This window comes from Nicotiana tabacum, chromosome 3 (assembly GCF_000715075.1).
Source record: "Nicotiana tabacum cultivar K326 chromosome 3, ASM71507v2, whole genome shotgun sequence".
Lineage (NCBI taxonomy): Eukaryota > Viridiplantae > Streptophyta > Magnoliopsida > Solanales > Solanaceae > Nicotiana > Nicotiana tabacum.
In genome coordinates, this window is record NC_134082.1 from 184,518,835 (window position 1) to 184,534,695 (window position 15,861).

The window sequence follows — 15,861 nt, forward strand, 5'->3', positions numbered from 1 at the left end:
AGCGAAGGAGTTAACTAGTGTTTTGGAGCGAGAATAATCTTTCTTTGGGTAATTGTGTAATTCTTGCAAGGTGGAGTTTACATGATGAGGTGATCCATCTATTTTTGTTACTTCTTTGGCTATCTGATTGCTAATTTAGAAGCACCATAGTTTTGTTGGTTGATGTTACAATCAAAAGGATTCTGAATATAACCGTCTCTCTATTGTGCTAAGTCCAACCAAACCCAAACTACCAAGAATTAGTATTGACACAGAAAAAGAGAAGCTTTCAGTTTATCTATTGGGAGTTTGCATCATTAATTATAGAAACATTGTTCAGCCAGCAAAAGTAACCTGGATTGGAAGAAACTAGAAATTCAAACATAAAGGATACAGAAATAAGGCCCCAAATGAATCATGAAGGAGCAAGAGCTTGGCAGTTGAGCCTTTGAATCCCTTTTAGGTAGTTGGGATTTTAAAAAGAATTTTTTGCCATTTGTTTCCATAAATGACTAAGCTTAAAAGAAAAGTTTTCATTCTATCTTTGCTTGAGGAGTCTGTGGCCATCAAGAGTGATTAAAGTACACTCGAATCTCCTCCATTTCGTCAATAATAGTGATGATAACTAGTGATCATATTTTAAAGCTTTAAGTACCTTATAATACTTACACTTAGGTTGCCAGTTTGATGATTTGTTATTACCAGCGTACAATTGGTGAAGCCTCAACGAATTGACCAACCAGTAACCATTTAATGACTTCTTCTGGACGTCAATCAAATTGCTGGAAAAAACATCTTCCATATAACTGCTTTTCAGAGGTGTGATTATGGTCAAACTTGTCTCGATTGGTACTATGTTTGATTGCTGAATTTGTATGTGGAATAAACTTTGGTGATGTAGATTGTAGCATCACACTGAGGTAGCTGTTCAAGAGTAGTGGTTTGGTGCATGGACCATAGTTAGAGATGAATCAAGAAAAGAATCAACTACGCTATTGGAGGAGTCAATATGTGTTGGATTACTACGATATCTAGTATTAGATGAGATGGATGGAAGTAATACTATCTTTATGATGCAGTCTCACTCAAACACTTCATTAGGATATGCTCATTGTTAATGAAGTGTTAACAGAGAATGATAACTATCAGGTTAGCTATTAAGCTCTTGGTAAAATATATACATGTAATGATGTAATGTTGGAAATTTGTAATTGCCAATCACTGTTCCCGTGTGTAGTGCTAGAGTTCCCTCAAGGTGCTTGGTCAACTATCTGTTAGCCTACTTGCTTAGAGACTTGATCAATATTGGAATGGATAAAGCCAAATGGATATAGAGGATTATATAGTTGAAAAAAAGAAGAAGAAGATATAGAGGATTATATAGACGACCACAAATGACATAAGAGTAATGGTTAGTTATTGATAACCTACTTGCTTGTCAGAGAAATGATTTAAGGTTTGCAATTATTCCAGAAAACTCAGAGAGAGCATTTTGCTATGCTTATTGAGGGATCAAACCCGGGCAGGTCCGGCGCCGCTTTCTCTGTAGTGTTGTCACAAGCTGTCCGCCTAGAAGAGCAACTCACTCTGTAGCATTCTCACAATAGATAAGCACGCGCCCCCCTGCTGGTCGGGCAAATTGAAGTTATCTTCTCATCTTCCTTCAACCTTTGTAGAGCCTGGAGTAGTTGGGCTTGTTCAAAGTAAAATTTAGGAAGCAGATACAGTAAGACTTCTCTATAACAACACTTCTGTATAACAATTATTCACTATAAAAGTCAAGTCTTTTTCGGAACCGATTTTAATGTTATGTTATAAATATATGTCCCGTATAACAACACTTCGCTATAGCAACCAAAAAGTATCAAAACAAATGAGGCTGTTATAGAAAGGTTTGACGGTAAACGGTAAAAAATATGATCCGCAAACCAAAGAAATCATCAGATATTGTAGTTTTTACTCTTTTTAGGGTATTCAAAACAACGTATAATAGCAAGGGGTTTACAACATGTTTTGCACACCAAATAATACTCTTTGCTGTGCTTTATTGCCTTGTTACTCTCTACAGTTTTGCTTACCATCAAAATATTCTGCAAACAAACTCAACTGAACTTGATCATAACTTAGCATATTTCTTGAGATTGACAGCAGCATCTTTGGCATTTTCAGGTACAGGCATGTTGGTCTTAAGGGTGACTCTTGATGATGCTATCAAAGTTTTGTTTTCCTCATTGTTTGGATCAATCTTACAAAGACAAACTTCCCAAACATGAATAGTTTTGCCAATGTTGACTGGTGTAGCCTCAGCAAAAACAAGGTCACCGATTTGAGCACTCTTGAGATGGTGTATGCTGAGATGAATTCCAGCCACTCGGGAAAAACCAGAAGCCATATGAGCTCCCATACTTGCCAAAGCCTCAGATATCATAGCTGAAACTCCACCGTGCAACACCTTGAAGGGCTGGCAACACTTTTCTGTCACAGGAAGACGGCCGGTGAGTTTATGGGGTGTGATTTCTACAAACTCAAAGCCAATCTCATAAAGTGGAATATCTAAAGCTCGAGCCTTTACCCCTGGTGGTGGTGGTTCCATATTTGCTGTTATCTTGAAATGAGCTCTTGGTCTTGGAGGTTGACCTCCGGCTGAAAGGTTTGACTCACGTTCCTAGCTTTAGTAGAAGCACCTGTTCAAATTGGAATGAACCTTTTTGTCACACTATGGTTCTTTCAAAGTTACGGGGTAAGAGATATCCATATCTCAACAAGGTCAATTTTTGATAAATAAAAAAGGGAGTTTCTTTTTTGGATTCAGATATTCTGAAATGGTAAATCTGATGATCTGTTTATGGAAATCAAGAATCTTGATGTAAGTGGCAGAGAAGAATAGATTGAAGATGAAGATGGCGATTGGAGTTTGGACTTTTGGAATAGCTGTGAGGAAGATGAAAGGATAAAGGGTAAAGTGCGTGGTAGGTGGAAAACATTACCTTGATTGGTATATTAATATAAGGGTAAACTTAATGGTCGGCACTTAATTGGCTGGTGGTTTGTTCCTTCCAATCTTCACACTAGGAAAAATACATTTACAAATTTGGACCCCAGAAATCTTATCGAATTTGGAATTGGATGCGGTATATTAGTATGTCAGTAAAATATAGTAAAAGCAAGAGAGTGAAACAAATTATTTACGGTATCCATTAATTATTGATGGAGCATCAAACTCCAAATTCGATTTAGCCCATCTCTTGTCTTTCTTCACAATTAGATTATGTACAGTTTTGCTTACAATCAAATATGCTGCAATCGAACTCGATTAAACGTGATCATAACTTAGCATATTTCTTGAGATTGACAGCAGCATCTTTGGCATTTTCAGGTACAGACATGTTGGCCTTAAGGGTGACTCTTGATGATGCTATCAAAGTCTTGTTTTCTTCATTGTTTGGATCAATCTTCCAAATACAAACTTCCCAAACATGAATAGTTTTGCCAATATTGACAGGTGCAGCCTCAGCAAAAACAACGTCACCAATATGAGCACTCTTGAGATGGTGAATACTGAGATGAACTCCAGCCACTCGTCCAAAACCGGATGCCATATGAGCTCCCATACTTGCCAAAGACTCAGCTACTAGTGCTGAAACTCCACCGTGCAACACCTTAAATGGCTGGCAACACTTTTCTGTCACAGGTAAACGGCCAGTGATTTTGTGGGGTGTGATTTCTACAAACTGAAACCCAACCCCATGAAGTGGAACATCTAAAATACGAGCCTTTACCCCTGATGGTGGTGGGGGTTCCATATTCTCAATTATCTTTTTCTCTCTTCAATTTTTGAAATGAATTCTTGGTTTTGGAGGTTGACCTCGGCCGGAAAGGTTGGACGCACGTTCCTGGCTTTGGCAAAAACACTTTTGGGAGGACCTGTCCAAATTGGATTGAACTTTTTGTGAAACTATGGTTCCTTAAAAGTTATGGTAGTAAGACATCCATATATATATCTCAACGAGATCAATATTTGATAAGTCGAGAAGGGAGTTCCTTTCTTGGATTCATATGTTCTGAAATGGTAAAGCTGATCTTTTTGTGGAAATCAAGAATTGTAATGAAAGTGGGAGAGAAAAGATGAAGATGATGACTGGAGTTTGGTTTGGTGTGTGGATAGAAAAAGAATAAAGGTGAAAGGTCGTGGTAGGTGGAAAACGTTTTAAGTACGTTGCTTGGTATTATAATGTAGAGGTATTATTAATGGTGGGCACTTATTTAGCCGGTGATTTGTTCCTTTCAAATTTCACATTAGGGATATAGGAGTAATATTTAGTAGTATAAGTTTTGGACCCCAGAAATCTTACCGTCTTTCCGATTGGATGGTGTAGTAATTAGTGATATACGTTTTTACCCCTTTTTAGTAATAAAATAAAGTAAAAGCAGAAGAGGGAAACAAAATAATTACGGTATTAATAACTCATCATTTAGAAGAGAAAGAAATTACCTTTCTGACATGGGATAATAATTAAATTATTGACATGTATATACAGTAGAGCTGCTTATCAGGCGGATCGGGCAGTTATTTATTCTTAACGGTTCCGCTTATTAGTTATCGGTTTGGCTTATTAGTTATCGGCTTTTAAATGTATTAATCCGTTAACCACCCAATAAGATATCGAGCGGATTGGTATCGATTTAGCTATTATCGAGCGGTTATCGGATAATTTATCAGCCTATTTGAATCTGCATTACAAAAGCCTATTTTGGTCCTTCGTGTTACTAGTAAATACCAGCAAAAAGCCAGTTTACTTGCACATTTCCTCATTTTTTAGTTGTCTTAAGGCACCTGGTTCTAGTGATTGGATTTTCTACATTACTTTATTTTGGCTTTTGCATTTTGTAGGTTGCCTTCAAAACCAAAGTATTCCACTCAAACATCAATAGTAATGGTAGTATTTGTCTGGACATCCTAAAAGAACAATGGAATAGTGATTAGAAATTAGGAATTTTGATTTTAGGGTTTCTAAATTCTAATAGTGGAATAGTGGATAAGTGGAAGGGATATTTTATATACATATGGATAAAAATATATAAATATAAAAATTCTTAACGGGTTAACGGTTTATCCGATAAGTAAATTGAATAATCCGCTCCCAAACTGATATATCGTTAATAATAAAATTTCAATCCGTTCACCACCCGTTAATCCGATAACCCGATACCAATAGACCATTAAGCTACTTTTGCGGTTTGGTTTTCGATTTTAGTTTGGTGTTGAACACCCCTAATATATAGGGGAGTAATAGGTCACTAGCAGAGATTAGGTGGACAATTTTTGAACCCCGAAAAAAAAAACAAAGAAAAAGAAAATTAAAAATTTGGGACAAGTTGAGGGGGTGTTTAGGTATTATCCGTTCTTTCATCCGACTTTCCTGGCGCTGGCAGGTATGAGAACATCAATGATATTCTAATTCATTGTTTACTCTATTTCATTATTAAAAAAGAAGGGCAATTAGAAGCCGATAATAATACAATTTGTGTGTATAAAAGTGTGTTTGAATTTTGAAGTCTAATTATTGTAATTCTCATCATTTATACCGTAAAAATGACACTAGTGAGCCACTCTAAAGGGCCTATTATTTAGGAATTAGTCACTTTGTCCTGAATTTTAGATTTCAATTCAAATTTTTAGGATAAAAATATTCTGAATTGTCTTAAGTTAAAAAATTTTATTCAAAAATTCAGAACAAAATAAGTACCGATCAGTCTCTATGTACAGTTTTGCTTACAATCAAATATGCTGTAATCGAACTCAATTAAACCTGACCATAACTTAGCATATTTCTTGAGATTGACACTTATTTAGCTGGTGATTTGTTCCTTTCAAATTTCACATTAGGGATATAGGAGTAATATTTAGTAGTATAAGTTTTGGACCACAGAAATCTTACCGTCTTTCGGATTGGATGGTGTAGTAATTAGTGATATACGTTTTCTCCCCCTTTTTAGTAATAATATAAAGTAAAAGCAGAAGAGTGAAACAAAATAATGACTGTATTAATAACTCCTCATTTAGAAGAGAAAGAAATTACCTTTCTTTCATGGGGTAATAATTAAATTATTGAAATGTATATAGCTGTTTATCAGGCGGATCGGACAGTTATTTACTCTTAGCGGTTCAGCTTATTAGTTATCGGCTTTTAAATGTATTAATCCATTAGCCACACGATAAGATATCGGGCGAATTGGTATCGATTTAACTATTATCGGACGGTTATCAGACGGTTTATCAGGCGATTTGAATTTGCATTACAGAAGCCTATTTTGCTCCTTCGTGTTACTAGTAAATACTAAAGGTGTCTAACGGGTGGTCCGGGCCGGGCTGAATAGGGAAATGTTGGAATTGTACGGGTTATGAACTGGGCCGGTTACGGGTTAGGAGTTACTGGGCTTAATGGGTTCGGGTTCATCCGGGTAAAAATAAACCGTAAGGGTTACGGGTACAAGGGCCGGGCCGGGCTGGGTTAGTGTAATTGTTTGTTTTTTTTGTATTTTGTATAACTATTGTAAGTTATATTAATATAAAGTAAAAATATAAAAAATACAAGGAAGATGGAAAAAAATTACACTTATAAATTGTAATTGCTGCATTTATTTCAAAACTAGCGTGAGCACCTTAGTTCCTATCACTATGTGTTGGTAAGTACAAATCTACTACTCTTTGCATTTTCTAATGAGAAGCTTTCCTAAACACCGCAACATAATCAGTTCATAAAATGTTAACTTTCTGCTGGCTTCCCAATATTTTTCTACACTTGAGCGATAAAAAAGGATAATATATTCTCAAATACTGCATCATAATCAACATTACCAGTTTATCAACTGTTAACTTCAACCTTTCCATGAGGCAAAGACAAAATGCTGTCATTTTTTAAAATAATAGCAAATGGCATCTTGTCAAAGATGTTTTAACAGTTAAACAAAACACAAGTAATTAGATTATGATAAATCCTAGTGAATAAAAGTAACCGGCAAAACTGTAATCGCAATCATTATGAAAATAGGTAATTCTCCTTACTTAGCAAAATCTCTTGATTGATACCTATTCACGAACTCAACTGCATACTTTACGAAACCCATTAGACTAAGTGCCCGTTTGGACATAAAATTTGATGGAAGATTTTTTCAAAAAAATTTCACTTTTTTCGAAATCAACGTTTGTTCATACAATTTTCAATTTTCACTTGAATATGCATTTTAGAAATCTTCGAAAATTTTAAAAACTGCAAAAAATTATTTTTCAGAATTTTCACTCAAATCACTCACAAAACTTCAAAAACAACCCAATTAAAATTTATGTCTAAACATAACTCTAAATTTCAAATACCATTTTCACTTGAAAAAAATTTTCACCATTTTTTTGAATTTTTCAATTCTTATTTCCAAACGCCTGCTAAGAAAAGGGCTTCCACACAGTAGATACCAACTTAATTTGCATTAATATTATCTAATTCTAGTTAACTAAAGTGATGAAAGCCAAAATGTCAATGAAAATAATAGTATGTCAGAATTCCAAATAAAAGCCAAATAAAAGGACTATTGACCATAGGAATAAAAGGGGCATTTGCATCTATACCCGCTTTTTAGGTCACGTTTTAATTTGTGCCCACTTTGCAAAAAATATTTCAAGGGTACCTACTTTTTCGCGTAACTTCAACATACGGGGCTGAAGTAACAAAAGCAATCACGCAAAAATTCAGCATTCTAGTAGACGAGACCGAAGTAGCAAGTGTGTTGAACCAAGTGTCCTGAAGTTTTTGTTTTGTAACCGGCGAACTTCAGTTCTAGAGCTGAAATTTTTGTTTTGTAACGGTGGAACTTCAGCTCTAGAGCTGAAATTTTTGTTTGTAACTGGCGAAGTTCAACTCTAGAGCTGAGGTTTTTGTTTGTTTACCTGACTCAGTATTATGAGTTGCAAGAACAAATGCTCCAGAGCCATTAGAAATCTCGTCAAGCATAAACTCAACACAAGAATTAAAGCAGTCATGTGTTTGCTCAATGTTATCATGAATTGGAGATTGAACGCCTAAACGAGAAGCCAATTCTCTTTCACTTGGCATATAAGCACCTCTCACAAGCTTAAAACCCATTGGAACTCCCATTTTCTCTGCACCTCTCACAAGAAGAAGAAAATGAAGGAGGAGAAGGAGGAGGAGAAAGGAACTGAAGTTGTTTAAATTTTAGGTACATGTTAAAAAAATTTTAAAAAATGGGTATAGATTAAATAGAAGCGACCAAATAGGACGCCCCGTGCAATTTTTACGAATAAAAGCAAACTCAAAGCAAATGTGAATTTGGAGATAAAGCAAAGATCCGACTCTCTACTTCTCTTTCCGGCGGGCCAACTCTAATTCTGCAAAAATTTGTTGCCTGGAGATATGAAATAAACAAATAGTGACATGAATTTCGGTTTGCGCTTGGTACTGTGAATTAGAGGCTTGCCAAAAATAGATGCACAGGTGGTGATCTCTAAAGAGGAGAGGATAGGGTTTATTGTGATCAAAAGGAGAACCGATGCCTATGACGAGAAACTGCATGAAATATTTATAGACAAGTTTGTAATGGTAACTGTATTCATTCCTGAGTTAGTAAACAATAACTGGTCTGCAATTTTTAATTTGTTTTTCATTAGGGAAATTTTGGAACCGGACGGGTTGGGAACCGACCTGGTTATGGGTTAGGGCTTATCGGGTTTAACGGATTCTGGTTTATCCGGGTAAAAAATAAACTGTACAGGTTACGGGTACAAGGGTCGGGCCGGGTTAGTGTAATTTTTATTTTATTTTTTGTATTTTGTATAACTATTGTAAGTTATATTAATATAAAGTAAAAATATAAATAATACAATGAAAATGGAAAAAATTGCACTTATAAATTGCAAGTGCTACATTTATTTCAAAATTACAAAATTGAAGTTTGCATTTAACAAGTAAATTAACAAAAAAAGAGTAAAACTAAATTTTCATGCATAATAATACTTCAAATTAATCTAACAAACTAAAATATTAAGCATAAATATGTCTATTAATTTTAAAATAACATAAATTGTCTCAAATCAACTTAAATACGAATTTCTGAAGGATGCTCAAGACAACTCTTTATATACACTTTGGACGAAGATTTAAGACTCGACCACAGTTCTTGCACTTTACTTTGTGAACTTCTTCATTTTCTTCTACCACCTCAAAGTGTTCCCAAACATATGAGTGTCACACCTCCTTTTTCGCCCGCGCTGCCGCAAAGGGGCTCGGAAGGGAGTTTTTCCCAATTAAAGGACAATCGAAACGGGATTTGTTTGTTTATTTTAGAGTCGCCACTTGGGAGATTTAGGGTGTCCCAAGTCACCATTTTAATCCCCAAATCGAGGAAAAGAATGACTCTGTATTACAGTCCGCGAACCAAAAATCCGGATAAGGAATTCTGTTAACCCGGGAGAAGGTATTAGGCATTCCCGAGTTCCGTGGTTCTAGCACGGTCGCTCAACTATTATATTTGGCTTATTTATCTGATTTTTTTAAATAATTAAGAACTTATGTGCAAATTTAGCTTTTAAAACCGCTTTTATCATTATTCCTCTTATTATTTTATACAAGAATTGCAACGTCGTGAAAACGCATCTCGAACCACGTCACAACCAGTGTACAATTATTTTATACAAGAATTGCAACGTCGTGAAAACGCATCTCGAATCACGTCACAACCAGTGTACACGTGATTTGTTGACGCATTTTGACTCTGCCAAGATTGAGATTTGGGTTACATAAATGCACACCCATATTTAAGAAAATACCCTTATTAAATACGCGCCTAAAGACTACGCGTTGTTATACTTTTAGGTAGGACCGTGAAATTTACTAAACGGCCCATCCCGGAATCTAAGTATTTTTTTAAAAAAATAAATAAGATTGGAGGACCCTGCAAATTTTGTATTGTTTATATTTATTTATTTTTAGCGAAATCCTCCCTTATTTTATGAATATCTTAAAATGACTACATTTCTTTTTTTAGCGAAATCCTCCCTTATTTTATGAATATCTTAAAATGACTACATTTTTTTTATTATTAAATTTGTCTATAAATATAAAATCAATCTTTACATACTTAAAAATAACATATCAAATACTAGTTTAAAACAAATATTAGCGGAAAGGAATATTACTAAAATTGTAATTATAAATACAATATGGAATTGTCAAATAATTTTTTTTAAAAAAACTAATTATCACATAACCGGATTAAAATCATATTGTTAGATGACTTGAGCTATTGAAATTAATTATTTACAACTACTGAAAATTAGAAACAATCTTGATTACTAATGCGTATTTCTAAAATTTAATTAATTTAACCTTAACTAACCTTGTTTTAATTCAAATCATGTCCTAATACTTGATTCGCAAAATTAATTTAAATTCATGTTTTAACTAAATTTAGCTACATGATTTCGATTAACTTAATGTTGGCGATACTAAAACCCTTAAAAATAGTGAACTTAATCAATTTTGCCAAACTGATTTAATAAAGTCATTTTTACGTTATTTTCTTCTCATTCTAATTATTAGATAGTTTAATCAGTAATGAACATGCTTAAATATATACTACCTAATAATCAGGTTAAAGCAAAGCATTATTTAATACATCGCTACAATATGTCTAGTTATGCAAAACGACGGCGATTTACAGAATAATAATATATGAAATAACCTAAATACAATTAATAAAAAAACAAAAAAAAACTAAATTAGAAATTTAACATTCCATTCTTCATTTCAGCTTACAAAATGCCAAAATTACAGTTGTGTACCTCGTATTGCCAATATAAGAAGAAGAAAGTCAGCAGCGTAGTACGTAACACAGCAACAACAATAATAACCAGCAATCCAGTCAACAGAAATCCGAGTGACAGATTAGAAAATCAAGATAAAAATCCAGAAACACCGACAACAAACAACGGACAGAGGCCAAGGGAATCTTTTCAGATTTGAAAGACTAATTAATGTTTAACCCTTAATTTCTGAACCCGTATATCAGAATATTTATCAGGTGTATACTACTCTCTCTTTTAATTTCCAGCTCCTTTTTTTTTTATTTGTATTTTTTTTCTTTTTTGAAAGTCTTAATATTTTTCGGAATTTTTCTTTTTTCTCTCTTCAATCTTCAGCCCCCCTCTTTTATTCTGTCCAAGTCTCCTTTATTTATTACCATCTTTCAGCATTTTTTAAACATAAAACCCATTATCTTCTCACTCATCCCCCTTTTAATCCCACTACCTAATGTTTTGTCCCCCACTACATTAAACAAATACCCCATTATATCTTGTCCCCCATGCTTATATTAAACAATTGCATTATTCCCCACCATTATATCTTGTCCCCCACCATGTACTATTTTAATATTATTAAAAAAAATTATTTAATCTTAATGAACAAAGCACTCAAAATAAATAATTGTTCAGATTTTTAATTCCAAAAATACCCCTCTGAACTTACTGAAATTACCATTTTGACCCTGAAAACACTGTAATTTACCAATCTACCCCGTTAGCTATAACAAGTTCAACTAATCAATTCTAACCAAAATATAGCAGCTATAACCAATTCCTAATCAGATTTTATGAACAAACTCAAACTATATGATGAACAACAAAGAAACAACTGGAATTATTTTGATTGAACAATCTTTAAACAATAAATCTACTTTCAGATTCAACAACAATAACAAACAAGTATATTCAAATCATGAGCTCAATTCAAATTAAACTTAAACAAAATAAATAAACAGATTCAAATCACTAAACTCAAATAATCAATTGATCTTCAAATTAAATCCAACAAAATTACAGCAAAGATACATGATTCAACTAAATCAAAAAATTTAAAACCAAAACATAAACTCACATTAAATCACTGAATTAAAAACGAACTTCAAACAAAATGAACACGAATTAAATTTATATTAAACAACAAACATGATGGATTCACATGATTTAAACTAACACTTTTCTATATTAAAAACTAAATCCTTTTAAATTAATAAAACAAACTGAAAAAAAATAATTAATTGAACTTCAATTTAAATCTAGCAATATTATAATTAAACTAACAATTTCGACAAAAAATAAACAAGAAAAATGAAACAAACTGAAGAAAATAACAAAACGATAAGCATGAAATTAATATCGAACATATCTAATTTTAGATCCGAAAATATCAAACAAAATACGGACAAAATGAAACTCAAACCCACTAACCGGATCGAAACGACGATCGAAGAACGGAAGAAGGAAGCCGCGGACAGCAGCAGTAGCAACGAGGTGGAGAAGAAGAACGCAGCAGCGGCCATGGCGACGTGAAGGAGAAGAAGACGCAGCAGCGGACGGAGAAGAAGTGACCAGCAACGATAGCAGCTCGGCGTTGGATGTGAAACGCAGCAGCAGCAGCAACGAATGGAGAAGAAGAAGCAACAACAATGACGATCCGAAGAAGAAGAGGCCAGCAGCAACGACAAGGGTCGTTTGGCCGCGACGAAGAAGAAAACGCAGCAGCAGCCATGGGTGTCGAGCTCAAACTCGATGATGACGAAGCTGGAAGAAGCGAAAGCAGTGGTCGCAGCGGATGGCAACAGTGCATCGGGATCTCGTGCTCGTCTTGAAGATCTTGAAGACGCAACCATGGCGGACAAGAGAGGGAGGTCGACGAGCTGTATGTGTACGCGTTGTGTATGTGTGCATATATGTGTTGTGTGTGTGCGTATATGTTGTGTTATGTGCGTATATGTGTGTGTAACGTGAGGGGGCAGGGGTGTGAGGGGGAAGGTCTGCCATGGGAGGAGCTTGGGGTAGGAGGAGAAAGAGAGGAAGAAGAAGAGAGGGGGGCGGGTAGCTTTAGGTGTTAGGGTTTTTGGAGTGAAAAATGAAAAAAAATGGGAAGATAGGAGTGGGGTTGTTGGGCCATGGGGCAGACCGGGTCGACCCGGGTTGAAATAGACCGGGTCATGGGGAAAACTCTTTGGGCTTGTGGTTTAAAATTGAAGGAAAGGCCCAATCCTGATTTTCTTTATATTTTTTGCTCTATTTTCTTCTACTTTTTAATTAATAAAACTAAAATTCTAAATTAAGTTATAAACTAAATTAACTTATCAAAAATACTAATTAATTCCAAATAACTATTATCGCATATTTAAATAGCAATTAATGATAAAATCGCACAATTTAGACGTTAAATGCTAAAATGCAACGTACATTATTTTTTTTATAATTTTCTCATTTTTGTAAAACAAACTTAAATAAATACTAAATGAAAATGCGACATATTTTATATTTTTATTAATTTAAACAAATAAACATGCACAGACAAAAATACAAATAATTATACAAAAATACCACAAAAATTCAAAAATTGCACACCAAGGAAAATCGTTTTATTTTGAATTTTTTGGGAGTAATTCTTTCATAGGGAAAAAATCACGTGCTCACAGCTGCCCCTCTTTGTCCGAAAATACGAAGGGTTTTCGTGCAAAGATAAAGTGAGCGGATACGAGCGATTTTTGCCCGTTCAAGTACTCCGTGTGAAGCATTTTTTGAAAGATTTGACCGAACCTTTGCTTCAGAGGTTTCCTACATATCCTGGGCTGAACAGGAACCAGGTCAATGTAGTTCGGAAAGTTTTGGTAGCTGCGACTACCATGGGACTGCAATATTACTGTTGTTGCATGCTACTTTTACTGTTTGCTGACCTCCTTATTACACCATGCTTAAAAGAAAAATCAAGAAGTTATGCTATACTACGGATTACAAGATCACATCTATCTTCCATTTGTTCCTGATGCCTTGCTTTCTTGTCGGCTTGTGTTTCTTCTGGTGCTCTTCTTCCGAGAACTTGGGGATGACACTGGCATTTTGCTTTTCTGAATACCAGTTTTCATCATTTTGCTGAGTCTACTGGGGATATGGCTTCCTTCATTAAGCTTTGTTATGCCGGGGATTTTTGTTGTAACCTTCTGCCTTCCGGTGGGTTACTGATTTCCAGACCTGAAGTATAAGACTGAAAAGTATTCCTCTCGTTATACAGGTGGGCGCCTGAATGCAAAAATATGAAATGTATTCCCTCGTTATAGTGGTGGGCGACCTAGAACATGAAATGAAAAATGTATGTATTCCCGCATTATACTGGTGGGCGCCTAGGACATGAAGTGAAAACAGAAATGTATACCTGCATTATACTGGTGGGCGACCTAGAAATGAAAAACTGAAATGTATACCCGCATTATACTGGTGGGCGACCGAGGACATAAAATGAAAAATGTATGTATTCCCGCATTATACTGGTGGGCGCCTAGGACATGAAGTGAAAACAGAAATGTATACCCGCATTATACTGGTGGGCGACCTAGAAATGAAAAACTGAAATGTATACCCGCATTATACTGGTGGGCGACCGAGGACATGAAATGAAAAATGTATGTATTCCCGCATTATACTGGTGGGCGTCTAGGACATGAAATGAAAACAGAAATGTATACCCGCATTATACTGGTGGGCGACCTAGAAATGAAAAACTGAAATGTATACCCGCATTATACTGGTGGGCGACCTAGGACATGAAATGAAAAACAGAAATGTATTCCCGCATTATATTGGTGGGCACCTAGGACATGAAATGAAAACAGAAATGTATACCCGCATTATACTGGTGGGCGACCTAGAAATGAAAAACTGAAATGTATACCCGCATTATACTGCTGAGCGACCTAGGACATGAAATGAAAAACAAAAATGTATTCCCGCATTATACTGGTGGGCGACCTAGTGGTAAAGACATGAGATGTATTCCCTTGTTATACAGGTGGGCGCCTAATAGTAAAGACATGAAATGTATTCCCTTGTTATACAGGTGGACGCCTAATGGTAAAGAATAACTTGAATTTGTTTCCTCGATTCTCCGAGAAAATTTTCACTTGTGGCAGAAAATTTTCTGCCCCAGTTCTGGCGATCTTTCTTATGGCGTGTCTTTCGGCCATCATCAACACTTTATTTTCCTGTTCAAATCAAAGAAAATTTAGTTAGTTTTTTAAAATATGGCGAGTGGTCATGTCACTCCTGATGGGGATAATTGTTCCCTTCCCCTTATTCCTGCTTGGCATTCCCAAAACTTGTTGGGGATGATGTTATTCGCTGGGGATAACATTCTGCTGGGGATGGTTTTTCCATTTTTCCCTTCCCCGTTCTGTATCTCAAAACTTGCTGGGGGTTATTTTGCTGAAGATGGATTTTCCTTTCTTCATTTCCCACTCTATGTTGTCCGACCACCTCGGAACTTGGTCGATATTCGGTCGAAGTCCTGCTGGGGATCCTCTTGGAACTTGGCCCACAATTTCCTCAACATGTTTTTTTCCGGTTCTTCCCCATACTTTCCTTGCCATTTTAGACCAATATTATTCGTCCTGGCAACCAACGTCTTTTGTCTTATTGCCTTGTCTCTGGCCTGCCCTCTTCACATTTTACGTTGTACCATTTTGGCAACTGGTAGTAAGCTTTGAAAGACCTTTCTAAAAAATAAATTTCTGGAAAAAGTCTTTTAAACAAAGAAATGAAAAGATAGGAAAAGATAAAATCTTTCTGAGCAAATGATGGGGAAAGAAAAGAAATGAACTTATCTGGGTGGTATAACCGATTCCAACAATCATGTTATGCATTCCAGATTAATCAACCCAGTCTATTTGTGTCGATCAATCTTTCTGATGTCTTCACTTGCTGGGGATAAATAGGTGCCCACCTCTTTGCGAAATGCGGATCCTTTTCGCCAATCTATCTTGTCGCCTCATAGTGCCCTTCGC

General features: G+C 35.4%; 2 protein-coding genes across 4 annotated transcripts; both read right to left on the minus strand.

The window, feature by feature from the left end:
* Positions 1 to 314: 314 nt before the first annotated feature.
* LOC107822273 (1,4-dihydroxy-2-naphthoyl-CoA thioesterase 1-like) lies at positions 315 to 4,159 on the minus strand. 3 transcript variants are annotated; one of them, XR_001656322.2, is made up of 3 exons: positions 2,058 to 4,159; positions 1,411 to 1,672; positions 315 to 903 (listed from the first exon to the last, which is right to left on the minus strand). XR_001656322.2 is itself a non-coding variant. In XM_016648799.2 (2 exons), the coding sequence occupies exon 1, from the start codon at positions 2,570 to 2,572 to the stop codon at positions 2,096 to 2,098; it is 477 nt and encodes a 158-aa protein (XP_016504285.1). In that variant the 3' UTR covers positions 1,325 to 1,658; positions 2,058 to 2,095. The 3 variants fall into 3 exon arrangements, 2 of the variants coding, with proteins under 2 accessions (XP_016504285.1, XP_016504284.1); XM_016648799.2 differs by lacking the exon at positions 315 to 903 and having other exon boundaries at positions 1,325 to 1,658; positions 2,058 to 2,572; XM_016648798.2 differs by lacking the exon at positions 315 to 903 and having other exon boundaries at positions 1,325 to 1,672; positions 2,058 to 2,572.
* On the minus strand, positions 1,873 to 3,782 carry LOC107822271 (1,4-dihydroxy-2-naphthoyl-CoA thioesterase 1-like). Its single transcript, XM_075250290.1, has one exon. It carries the CDS (start codon positions 3,780 to 3,782, stop codon positions 3,303 to 3,305), a length of 480 nt encoding a protein of 159 aa, XP_075106391.1. The 3' UTR covers positions 1,873 to 3,302.
* Positions 4,160 to 15,861: the final 11,702 nt, after the last annotated feature.

What these genes read in the sequence shown, in the direction of transcription:
- LOC107822273 (XM_016648799.2), bottom strand. Translation starts at nt 2,572, where the DNA reads ATGGAACCACCACCACCAGGGGTAAAGGCTCGAGCTTTAGATATTCCA.
- LOC107822271 (XM_075250290.1), bottom strand. Translation starts at nt 3,782, where the DNA reads ATGGAACCCCCACCACCATCAGGGGTAAAGGCTCGTATTTTAGATGTT.